General features: G+C 33.8%; 1 protein-coding gene across 2 annotated transcripts; it reads right to left on the reverse strand.

Annotated features, from left to right (window-relative positions):
* Positions 1-586: 586 nt before the first annotated feature.
* On the reverse strand, positions 587-12,029 carry LOC142229294 (uncharacterized). 2 transcript variants are annotated; one of them, XM_075299845.1, is made up of 4 exons: positions 11,681-12,029; positions 6,376-6,487; positions 996-1,128; positions 587-935 (listed from the first exon to the last, which is right to left on the reverse strand). In XM_075299845.1, exons 2-4 carry the CDS (start codon positions 6,476-6,478, stop codon positions 830-832), a joined length of 342 nt encoding a protein of 113 aa, XP_075155960.1. In that variant the 5' UTR covers positions 6,479-6,487; positions 11,681-12,029; the 3' UTR covers positions 587-829. The 2 variants fall into 2 exon arrangements, with proteins under 2 accessions (XP_075155960.1, XP_075155961.1); XM_075299846.1 differs by lacking the exons at positions 6,376-6,487; positions 11,681-12,029 and adding an exon at positions 1,287-1,472.

Raw genomic sequence — 12,029 nt, forward strand, 5'->3', positions numbered from 1 at the left:
ATTTAAATTGGGGGGTTTTTGGGGACGAAAGCGTCCCAATTTGTGACCAGAGCCAGGAAAATACTAGCAACACTGGTTGGGATATCTTTTTTGAACAAGACTATGGCTCTTAAAATTGTTGAACCAACTTTTGTATATCCTCCACAATAGGATAAAGTCCCCATATAAACCGACCCCCACATTTGAATTCTCTTGGAAGGGCAATTTTCATACTGTCCCCTTGAAATTTGGTATGTGATGTTAGCAACCATACAGAATTGGTATACATCGGTACATACTTATATATGCCCCCCCCTCCTATCAATACAAACTAGTCGTCAGATTTTATTTCCGGAGCCTCTTGAAGCAGTAAATTTCATTCGATCTAGTTGAAAGTTAGTACGTGGTGTTAGCATATGTTCTCTAACAACCGTCCAAAAATTGACCCATATCGGTTCAATATAACTTCGGAAGCCTAATTGAGGAACAAATTTCATCCGACCTGACTGAAATTTGGTCCTCTAATTACCATGCGAAAATTGTTTCATTTGGTTCATAAATTTTATAGACTCTTCTATATATTTGAAATAAAAACTTAATACCTGAGTTATTTCTTGATATTTTGATTTATTTTTGTTACTTTTTTTTTGGGATTTACAATTTAAAAAACACCTTTAGATTTTTTCTTTTACATATGTTTATAAATAATTCTACTAGATTAGAATAAATAAATAAATAAATATTCATTATAGGTTAAGTTTTTAAATGTTCTAATAAAAAATAATAAAAATATAATCATATGTCCTTAATTAAGTTCTTGGAACTATACTATCGAAATTTATATTGTTTCCTATATCAGGTTTTGTTTACATTCTACTTTGGGACAACAATCTGGATAGGGTTTCGTATAGTCGTATGGTGAAGATTCTGTGCAATAATTTGGATAACGATCACAACTGAAAATAATATTATGAATAATAAGTATTTTATAATCATTATTATTTTCTTGTACTTACTGTTTCATTTCCAAAACGAAATCTGAACGGCAATGAACTTTGAAACATTTGGATTCAATATTTGTCGGATAGATGGTCATCTCAACCGGCACTGTCAGGTTGTAATCTTCATGAAAGCAATGATCTGTTAATGCTGAAAAACAGATTTACAAAAAATAAATAATATTAACAATGGGTACCATTGTATTCTAGAGAATATCCGGGACATATAGAGGATATTCTATTAGTAAATAACAAGGATACACGGCTGAAAGTTCAACCAGCATAACATAAATCTTATGTATGCTCTACCAGGAATTCCGTATAAAACTAGGGCCATATTTCAATTGGATCGGATAAAATTTGTTCCTTCATCTTGGGGGGTACGGTTTATATATTTGTCAATTTTTTTAAGGGAATAAAATTTTGACAAAATTTCCGATATAAATAAAATTTTGACAAAATTTTCTATAGAACTAAAATTTTTGACAAAACTATCTATTGAAATATAATTCTGACAAAATTTTCTATTGAAATAAAATTTTGACAAAAATTTCTATGAAAATAAAATTTTCACAAAAATGTCTATTGAATTAAAATTTTGGCAAAAAATTTTATACAAATAAAATTTTGACAAAATTTTCCATAGAAATAAAATTTTGACAAAAATTCCGATAGTAATAAAATTTTTGACAAAATTTTCTATAGATATAAAATTTCGACGAAATTTTCTATAGAAAAAAAATTTGACAAAAATTTCTATAGAAATAACATTTTTACAAAATTTTCGTTTGAAATAAAATTTTTGATAAAAGTTCCGATAGGAAAAAATTTTGGCAAAATTTCCTATAGAGATCAGGGTTGGCCTGTCACAAACTGTGACTTTTGCGACATACATTTGCGACGGTATAATACGTATGTCGCAAAAGTCGTAAACCTACTGTAGAAAACCACATTTTGAATAGAAGAAATCCTGAACATTTTTTAATTTAGTTTGACAGCATTCGCTGTGAGTTTCTGCAGAAATTTGTGAAAGTTTTCCCATGGTCAAGCCTATTTTCTTAGGTGATATCGAAATTCCCTTTGGTGAGTGTGCAAAATACCTTGGAGTTATATTGGACAGAAGACTGAACTTAAAGCTATGAAAGGACGAGAAAATCCACGGTTACCCTGTACTCGTGCAAAAGGCAATAGGGAAAATGTGGGGACTAAAACCGAAAATTGTGAACATTCCTAAGAATTGAAACTTCTTCGCACATACCATCGTCTTGGATATCATCGAATTCGCTGCCTAGCCGACACGACTAAAGTATTTTCAGTTTGCGACTTTTGTTACTTTTTCTACGTTTACGACGCGTATGTGACGTTTACGACGTTTACAACTTTGCGACAGTCGCAAACCTAAAAAAGTTTGATACAGACCATCTCTGATAGAGATACAATTTTGACAAAATTTTCGTTTGAAATAAAATTTTGACAGAAATTCCGATAGTAATAAAATTTTTGACAAAATTTTCTATAGATATAAAATTTAGACGATTTTTTTTTAGAAAAAAAATTTGACAAAAATTTCTATAGAAATAAATTTTTTAACAAAATTTTCGTTTGAAATCAAATTTTGATTAAAGTTCCGATAGAAACAAAACTCTGGCAAAATTTCCTATAGAGATAAAATTTTAACAAAATTTTCTATAGAAATAAAATTTTGATAAAATTTTCGTTTGAAATAAAATTTTGATAAAAATTCCGATAGAAACAAAATTTTGGCAAAATTTCTTATAGAGATAAAATTTTGACAAAATTTTCGTTTGAAATGAAATTTTGATAAAAGTTCCGATAGAAACAAAATTTTGGCAAAATTTCCTATAGAGATAAAATTTTGCCAAAAATTTTTGACAACATTTTCTATTGAAATATAATTCTGACAAAATTTTCTATTGAAATAAAATTTTGACAAAAATTTCTATGAAAATAAAATTTTCACAAAAAATTCTATTGAATTAAAATTTTGGCAAAAAAAATTTTACATATAAAATTTTGACAAAATTTTCCATAGAAATAAAATTTCGACAAAAATTCCGATAGTAATAAAATTTTTGACAAAATTTTGTGTTGAAATATAATTCTGACAAAATTTTCTATAAGAATAACATTTCGACAAAATCTCCTATAGAAATAAAATTTCGACAAAACTTTATATAGAAATAAAATTTTGTCTGAATTTTCTATAAAAATTTCTATAGAAAACAATACTTAATAACATTTGCTATAGAACTAAATTTTTGACAAAATTTTCTATAGAAATACAAATTTGACAAAATTTTCTATAGAAATAAAATTTTGACAAAATTTTCTATAGAAATAAAATTTTGACAAAATTTTCTATAGAAATAAAATTTTGACAAAATTTTCGTTTGAAATAAAAATTTGATAAAAGTTCCAATGGACACAAAATTTTGGAAAAATTTCCTATAGAGATAAAATTTTGACAAAATTTTCTATAGAAATAAAATTTTGACAAAAATTGCGATAGTAATAAAATTTTTGACAACATTTTCTATTGAAATATAATTCTGACAAAATGTTCTATTGAAATAAAATTTTGACAAAATTTTCTATTGAAATAAAGTTTTGACAACATTTTCTATAGAAATAAAATTTTTGACAAAATTTTCTATTGAAATATAATACTGACAAAATTTTCTATTAAAATAAAATTTTGACAAAAATTTCTATGAAAATAAAATTTTCACAAAAATTCTATTGAATTAAAATTTTGGAAAAAAAAAGTTAACATAAAATTTTGATAAAATTATCCATAGAAATAAAATTTTGACAAAAATTCCGATAGTAATAAAATTTTTTACAAAATTTTGTGTTGAAATATAATTTGGACAAAATTTTCTATAGAAATAAAATTTCGACAAAATTTTCTATAGAAATAAAATTATGGCGAATTTTCTATAGTAATACAATTTTGACAAAATTTTCTGTAAAAATAAAATTTTCACAAAAAATTTTATAGAAATAAAATTTTGATAACATTTTCAACTGAAATAAAATTTTCTATTGAAAACAAAAATTCTGTTAAAAATAAAATATTTGACAAAATTTTCTATAGAAATAAAATTTTACAAAACCTTCTACAAACCCAATATTTTCGTATTGAGTCTATCAATGTCCAATGTCCCTTTTTAAAGAAGTAGTAATTTGTTGGTATAAGGTAAATCGTTAAAACAATCAAAATCCGACTCGTTTTCAATTCAATGGATATTAATACACCCAAAAAATTGTCGGTAATAGGATACTAACCATACAAATTTAATCAAAATCTGATTTTTTATATTTACTAGATTTTTGGGAAAATTTTCTTAAAAGTTTGGTAGATTTTTTTTTGGCATACGTAGAAACCGTGTCTGGAAGTCGAATTTTGGGAATAGAATAAAGCGTCCGATTTAAGAAAGAATTTTTAATATGGGACTATAACTCAACGTGGTCCAGTATGACCCATTTGCAATACCATCCGACCTACATAAAAACAACAATTTGTGTCAAGTTTCAAGTCGATAGCTTGCTTCGTTCGGAATTTAGCGTGATTTAAACAGACGGACATTGCAAGATCTGCTCAACATTCCACCACGACCATAAATTATAGATAAAACAGACAGTGAAACAAAACAAGAAATGTACGTCAGTTGTTTAAACCAGTGTTGCCAAAAAGATAATAACAAAAAAACCGGCCTTTACTTTATGAGGTCTGCAACCAATATTTCGATGTGTTACACACGGAATGACAAAGTTAGTATACCCCCATCATATGGTAAAGGGTATAAAAATTAAAAAAAAAAACAAGTAAGGAAAGTCTAAAGTCGGGCGGTACCGACTATATTATACCCTGCACCACTTTGTAGATCTAAATTTTCGATACCATATCACATCCGTCAAATGTGTTGGGGGCTATATATAAAGGTTTGTCCCAAATACACACATTTAAATATCACTCGATCTGGACAGAATTTGATAGACTTCTACAAAATCTATAGTCTCAAAATTTAAGTCGGCTAATGCACTAAGGTGGAACACAATGTTAGTAAAAAAATATGGGAAACGTTTAAATCTGAAGCAATTTTAAGGAAACTTCGAAAAAGTTTATTTATGATTTATCGCTCAATATATATGTATTAGAAGTTTAGGAAAATTAGAGTCAGTTTTACAACTTTTCGACTAATCAGTGGCGATTTTACAAGGAAAATGTTGGTATTTTGACAATTTTTGTCGAAATCAGAAAAACATATATATGGGAGCTATATCTAAATCTGAACCGATTTCAACCAAATCTGGCACGCATAGCAACAATGCTAATTCTACTCCCTGTGCAAGATTTCAACTAAATCGGAGTAAAAAATTGGCCTCTGTGGTCATATGAGTGTAAATCGGACGAAAGCTATATATGGAAGCTATATCTAAATCTGAACCGATTTCAACCAAATTTGGCACGCATAGGAACAATGCTAATTCTACTCCCTGTGCAAAATTACAACTAAATCGGAGTTAAAAATAGGCCTCTGTGGTCATATGAGTGTAAATCGGGCGAAAGCTATATATGGGAGCTATATCTAAATCTGAACAGATTTCAACAAAATTTGACACGCATAGCTACAATGCTAATTCTACTCCCTGTGCAAAATTTCAACTAAATCGGACCAAAAAATTGGCCTCTGTGGTCATATGAGTGTAAATCGGGCGAAAGCTATATATGGGAGCTATATCTAAATCTGAACAGATTTCAACAAAATTTGGCACGCATAGCTACAATGCTAATTCTACTCCCTGTGCAAAATTTCAACCAAATTGGACCGATTTCAATAAAATTTGGCACACTTGACTATAGTACTAATTGTTCTTCTTGAGCAAAATTTTAAGTAAATTGGGGTAAAACTCTGGCTTCTGGGGCCATATAAGTCCATATCGGGCGAAATATATATATATGGGAGCTATATCTAAATCTGAACCGATTTCTTCCAAAATCAATAGGGATCTATTCTGAGCCAAAACACATGCTTGTACCAAATTTGAAGTCGATTGGACTAAAACTGCGACCTAGACTTTGATAACAAAAATGTGTTCACGGACAGACGGACATCGCTATATCGACTCAGGAGCCCACCCTGAGCATTTTTGCCAAAAACACCATGTATCTATCTCGTCTCCTTCTGGGTGTTGCAAACATATGCACTAACTTATAATACCCTGTTCCACAGTGTGGAGTATAAAAACTTAATGCTCTTCACATTGTTGAATTACATATCAGCCACCCAATATATATTACTATGTTAATTATTGGAAGAGACATTATTATGTCTATGCAGAGTATTTAATTTCTTTTCTCTTTGATACTTACATGGATGTACTGCATTTCCTAGATATTGGGTAGTAAAACAAGCAGCAACTTCCAAAACCATTAGAGCTAGAAACGCTCCTCCAATGTACTGTAAGTGAAACATCTTAGAAACCTATGAATAAATAACGCGTTTGTTAATTTTATTTTACATAGTTTAGAATATAGATCAATGGCATTTTCTGTCACAAAATACTATTTTTTATCCAAATTTATTCAATACGAGTATTTGAATAAAAAAAAATCATTAGAGATGAATAAAATTAAAATTTGGTTGACAGATTGTTTGTACAATTAATCGCATAGCAATTCGGATACTATTTAATTTATTTTTTTTATATCGGTTCATCCGTCCGCCGAGTAACAGTTTCGTTGTTGCCTTTTTCCACGAGTACCAGACTCATCTGGCTTTCCACGCCCTTTCTACAATATTGAACTTCAAATTCAGTTTAACATTTTGCACTCCCATCTAAAGGAACTTCAGATGGTTTTGCATTATTTACTCCTATACCACAATTCCCTAGACATTTCCCAGTCGTCCGAAAGGCTCTCTGTATGATGGCTCCAAATTGGATGGACAAGTGGGTTTCGGAGTATATTCTAAAGATCTGGAACTTCGAATAGCGAAAAAATTACCTAATCACTGTAGTGTTTTTCAGGCTGAAATATTAGCAATAAGAGAGGTGGCGAATTGGCTGAGAAGTAATGGTCCAATAAATGTTGGCATTAATATATACTCAGACAGTCAACCTGCAATAAAATCCTTGGACTCTGTGTTCCTTAACTCGAAAACAGTCATAGACTGCCGCAAACCTCTCAATGAGATGGCTGAGCAGCACAATATTCACCTAATATGGGTGCCTGTCCATGGGAACATACCGGGGAACTGCGAAGCGGATGAGTTGGCAAGGCTAGGGACTACCTTATATATTCCAAGGGAACTAGAATCTGTTGGTATGCCCCTGGCTAACTGCAAGCTCATACTGCGTTAGAAGGCTGTTATGATGGCAAATGTTCGATGGAAGAATTGCAAGGGTTGTAACGACACCAAGCAAATATGGCCCCATTTAAACTTAAACCGCACACTAGATATGCTAGTGTTCTCGAGACGTCAGATATCGCTCCTGATATCTGCTATAACGTGTCGCTGCCTGATAGGCGATTTTGCAAAAACTATTGGCGCGAAGTATAATGACTATTGTATGAGCTGTCATGATGCGGAGGAAAAGGAATCAATTAAACACCTCTTGTGTGAATGTCCTGCATTTTGTGTAAGGCGTAAGCAAATTTTAGGGACATTTAGCTTTAGATTACTGGCGGACCTGGAAAACGATAACTTAAGCAGTCTGCTAACGTTTTTGGAACAATGTGGTTGGTTCAACAGAAGAAAATAATCGAGAAGGTTCAGCGATTAAAACTAGAAGTGCCCATATGTAATAGGTACTTTTAGTTAATGTGGTATCACAATGGACTGAATAGTCTAAGTAAGCCTGAATCTTAATCGGGCTGCCATTTTAACCTAACCTAAACTATGATATCTTGTTTTTGGAAATTACGCACGGACTGTTAATGCTACACCATTAGCTTATGCCACCACCTCCGTCCTTTCTTTTTCAAAGGATTGGCCTACCGAACCGGCCACTCATGGCCGGAGACAATAGCAAACATTACGTTGCAATCACTAAAAGAGAGTAGATGACAGTGAAGAGATCAGTGAGAATCATGTCCCGGAACTAGAGTAAAGTCACATCTGTTTCGAATAGGATCGCCGAAAAATGATAACGTGGCCAGAGAACGTGAACAAATCCATTAATGGTAGTAGGCGATGAAAACAATGCCAGAGTGAGGATATGGCATCCTCGACGGCCTAAAGAACAATCCTACAGGCACGGGGCCAGAGAACGGGAATATATCCAATGATGGTAGGAGGCCAATAAGAGTAATAGGCTTTACTTTACTTGGGGATAATGAGCAAGAACCTAGAGTGAAGGCACATCTTTGTCGAATAGGACCAGCGAAGAAGTATTTAGCTCGTGCTTTCTTTCAGGCGAGAGGCCAGATAACGTTAATTTATCCACTGATGGCCGAAGACCTGTGAAATAAATATAAACCTTTATGTTCGATCACTAAAAGGGGGGTAGACGATAGTGACTAGATCTGTGGGAATCAAGTCCCGGAACATAGAGTGAAGGCAAATCTGTGTGGGAGAGGAGAACCAAAAAATGACTTATGTAGGCTGGGTAGTTAGGATATGGCGACTTTGCCGGCTAATAGTACTCTTGGTCGTAGGCCAATGAAAGCAATCACTAAAAGACAGTACACGACAATGGGGAGATCTAGAGTGAAGGACCCCATGTTTTGAATAGAAACAGGGCAAAGGACATGTGAAGGCTATCTTGTGAGGATAAGGCGTACTCTCCGGTCCAAAGCATAATTCTGTACGTACGATGACAGAGAACGTGACCATATCCAATGGTGGTAGGAGGCCAATGAAAGTAATAGGAGACTTTAGTTTAGTTAACACTAAAGGCAGTGAAAACATCAGTTAGAATCATGTCCCGCAACCTAGAATAAAGGCACATCTGTGTCGAATAGGAGGAGCGAAAAATGTTCTGAGGATAAGGAGACTTTGCCTCGATGTCAGAGAACGTGAACATATCCACTAATGGCAGGAGGGCGATGAAAACAATGCCAAAGTGAGGTAAAGGCGTCCTCGACGGCCCAAAGAACAATCCCGCAGGCACGAGGCCTGAGAACGGGAACATATCCAATGATGGTAGGAGACCAAAAAAAGTAATAGAAGATTTTATTTGTTAACACTAAGAGGTAGTAGACGACATTAGGTCTTGCGGCGAGGCTAAGAGAGTTTTCCAGTCCACAGCATAAGCTTTTAGGCAGTATGCCAGAGAACGTTAACTTATCTACTGAAGGCTAGTGAAAGAAATATAAAACTTTACGTTCGATCACTAAAAGAGGGTAGACAATAGGGAGGAGATCCGTGAGAATCATGTCCCGGAACAAAGAGTGAAGGAACATCTGAGTTAGAGAGGAGCAGCAAAAATGACTTATGTAGGCTGGGTAGTTAGGATATGGCGACTTTGCTGGCCAATAGAACAATCCTTCAGACACGAAAGCAGAACATATCCACTGTTGGCCGGAGGCCAATGAAAGCGATCACTAAAAGACAGTACACGATAATGGGATGGAGTGTGTAGGCTATCTTATGAGGATAACACTTCCTCGCCGGCCCAGAGAACAATCCTACAGGCACGAGGGCAGAGAACGTGAACATATCCAATGATGGTAGGAGGCCAATAAAAGTAATAGGAGGCTTTAGTTGTTAGCACTAAGAGGTAGTAGACGACTGTGAGAATCATGACCGGGAAGCTATACCTAAGTCTAATATAAGCAGGGAATCATGACGTATGCAGGCCGTATTGTGGAGATAAAGGGTCCTTGTCGGCCCACAATAAATCCTTCAAACATGAGGTCAGGGAACTTGAACATCTCCACACTAATAGAAAAATTTTCGTTATATTTACGAAATGTGTCTTAAAAGTCAGCCAATGGAACAAATTCGTTAATACAACGAATTTTTTCGTTAATATAACGAATTTTCTGCCGATCAACGTAACGTTTCATACTATTAAGGCAAATGAAGTCTGTAGGTTGTCTTATGAGGATAAGGGGTCCTCGCCGGCCCAAAGCACAATCCTGCATTCTTGGAGGACAGAGAACGTGAACATATCCAATGATGCCAGGACCCAATGAAAGTAATACGACACATTACGTTATTATCACTAAAAAGGAGTTGACGACAGTGAGGATAATCACCGAGAACTTAGAGTGAAGGCACATCTTTGTCTAAGAATAGCGTATTTATGTCGTGTGCCGAGACTAAAAGAAATTGCCAGTCCACAGCACAATCCTTCAGGTAAGAGGCCAGAGAACAAAGGCCATTAAAAACAATATAACACTTTAGGTTCGATCACTAAAAGAGGTAGACGATAGTGAGGAGAACCGTGGGAATCATGTCCTAGAACATAGAGTGAAGGCACATCTGTGTCGGATAGGAGCTGCGAAAACTTAAATTTATAGGCGGGGTAGTGACGATAAGGCGACCTTGCCACACCACCATTCTTCAGTCACGAAATCCGAGAACGTGAACATATCCACTGATACACTAGCAATAGCAGACCTCTCGTTTCGGTCACTAAAAGAGAGTAGACGATCTGCGATCCGATGGTTAGGTTAGGTTAGGTGGCAGCCCGATGTATCAGGCTCACTTAGACTATTCAGTCCATTGTGATACCACATTGGTGAACTTCTCTCTTATCACTGAGTGCTGCCCGATTCCATGTCAAGCTCAATGACAAGGGACCTCCTTTTTATAGCCGAGTCCGAACTGCGTTCCAAATTGTACTGAAACCATTTAGAGAAGCTTTGAAACCCCCAGAAATGTCACCAGCATTACTGAGGTGGGATAATCCACCGTTGAAAAACTTTTTGGTGTTCGGTCGAAGCAGGAATCGAACCCACGACCTTGTGTATGCAAGGCGGGCATGCTAACCATTGCACCACGGTGGCTCCCGTTACCGATTCTTTGTGACGAATATGACCAGCGAAAAATGACGTAGTGAGCAGAAGGCGACCTTGGAACTCTACCTATGTCATGGACCAGCATTCACCACATGGGGACAGAGATTATTCAGAATCCGGCTTAGCTTGGAAACAGGACGTTGAAGGAAATTCGTAAGATAAAAATAACAGTTGAGTTCTATGTTAAGTGTATGTCAGTCGGCATGAGGCTTGAACTTTTTATTGCCATCAAATCAAGTATAAGACCATATTATTATATCATAGAAGCAGACCTATTTTGGTATTTAATTTATTTCAATAATTTTATTTAAAAGGGTCTAAAATTTTTTATATTGAATATTTTGAATGTTACCAAAAAAGGGAAGACCGTGTCAATTTTATACATTTAATTTAATTTATCGATTTTCCATATACATATATATGAATATGGATCATACACCATATTTGTATTTTGTAAAAATAAACACTTTTGTATATGTATTGTATATTAACACTGATCTATTTAAGCAGATTCTTTGGATGTATTCATAAAAAAAACATTAATTAAAAAACTGCTATAGTTGTAGACGATTTTTCAAATCAATAATTAAAATTGCATTACAATTGTTTTTTTTAATTTATTAATATTTGAGTTTTTCTTTTATTAAATTATAATTATGGTATTTGTCAATCATTGGTCGTATTACGTTAACACTTTGTCTTTTCGTACCTCGAAATCTTGGCTATATCGACAACCGCACGTTTACAATGCTTAGCAAAAACTAAAATCAAAAATATCTTCTTCTCATCTCTAATCAATTTTAGTTTAAAATTTAAACACAAAAAGAAATTTCGTTGTGATAACATCTGAAGTCATTCCTGAGTCATTTCATATTTTTATAAGGTCTTTGTTATGTGGTAGTTGTTGTTGGTTTTGGTTGGCTAGGTCGATTATATCTTGCTCGGGATTTATTTTGTAAAGATGTTTTTATTTTTTTTTTTTGCAGCCAAAGCTAAGATGAAACAAGTTCATCATATCAATAACTTAAAAAAAAAAAACAATAATTTTATTAACTGAG

Source organism: Haematobia irritans, chromosome 3 (assembly GCF_050003625.1).
Source record: "Haematobia irritans isolate KBUSLIRL chromosome 3, ASM5000362v1, whole genome shotgun sequence".
NCBI lineage: Eukaryota > Metazoa > Arthropoda > Insecta > Diptera > Muscidae > Haematobia > Haematobia irritans.

Excerpts from the sequence above, each read along its gene's own strand:
- LOC142229294 (XM_075299845.1), bottom strand. The coding sequence starts at position 6,478 with ATGTTTCACTTACAGTACATTGGAGGAGCGTTTCTAGCTCTAATGGTT. Across the intron at positions 1,129-6,375 it reads AGGAAATGCAGTACATCCAT|CATTAACAGATCATTGCTTT; the intron begins GTAAGTATCAAA and ends TCTGTTTTTCAG. Across the intron at positions 936-995 it reads TTCGTTTTGGAAATGAAACA|TTGTGATCGTTATCCAAATT; the intron begins GTAAGTACAAGA and ends TATTATTTTCAG.